Consider the following 357-nt stretch of genomic DNA (forward strand, 5'->3'; position numbering starts at 1 on the left):
ATGCGTGGATCTCTTCCCTTGGTACAGGGAGGCTTCAGGCCATGCCTGCTGTGCCACAGCCCTGCAGCAGACCAGGCTGACGTTCTCCCTCACCCACAGGAGTTCAGCCACCCCGTGGAGAGCCTGGCCCTCACTGTGGAGGAGATGATCAACGTGCGCAGGGTGCTGGTCAAGGCTGAGATGGAGAAGTTCCTGCAGAGCAAGGAGCTGTACAGCAGCCTGCGGAAGGGGAAGGTGGGACCTGGGGCTGGAAGGGCTGAGTGCTGCCCGCCCGGCTCCCGGCTCTCACCCTGCTTTGCCCACAGGTCTGCTGCTGCTGTAGGGCCAAGTTCCCCCTCTTCTCCTGGCCTGCGGCTT

At 63.6% G+C, this 357-nt stretch overlaps 1 protein-coding gene across 1 annotated transcript in view; it reads left to right on the forward strand.

The window, feature by feature from the left end:
• The window catches only part of SPIRE2 (spire-type actin nucleation factor 2), a gene marked incomplete at both ends in the record, with an annotated part of 1,495 nt that extends 1,145 nt beyond the window's left edge, over positions 1 to 350 (forward strand). Inside the window, 2 exons of the mRNA XM_010024509.1 lie at positions 100 to 234; positions 306 to 350. Coding sequence (XP_010022811.1) covers positions 100 to 234; positions 306 to 350 — 180 coding nt within the window. The remainder of the gene's footprint in view (positions 1 to 99; positions 235 to 305) is intronic.
• Positions 351 to 357: the final 7 nt, after the last annotated feature.

The sequence above is a fragment of the Nestor notabilis genome, unplaced genomic scaffold, assembly GCF_000696875.1.
Source record: "Nestor notabilis isolate BGI_N333 unplaced genomic scaffold, ASM69687v1 scaffold19851, whole genome shotgun sequence".
NCBI classification, from domain to species: domain Eukaryota; kingdom Metazoa; phylum Chordata; class Aves; order Psittaciformes; family Psittacidae; genus Nestor; species Nestor notabilis.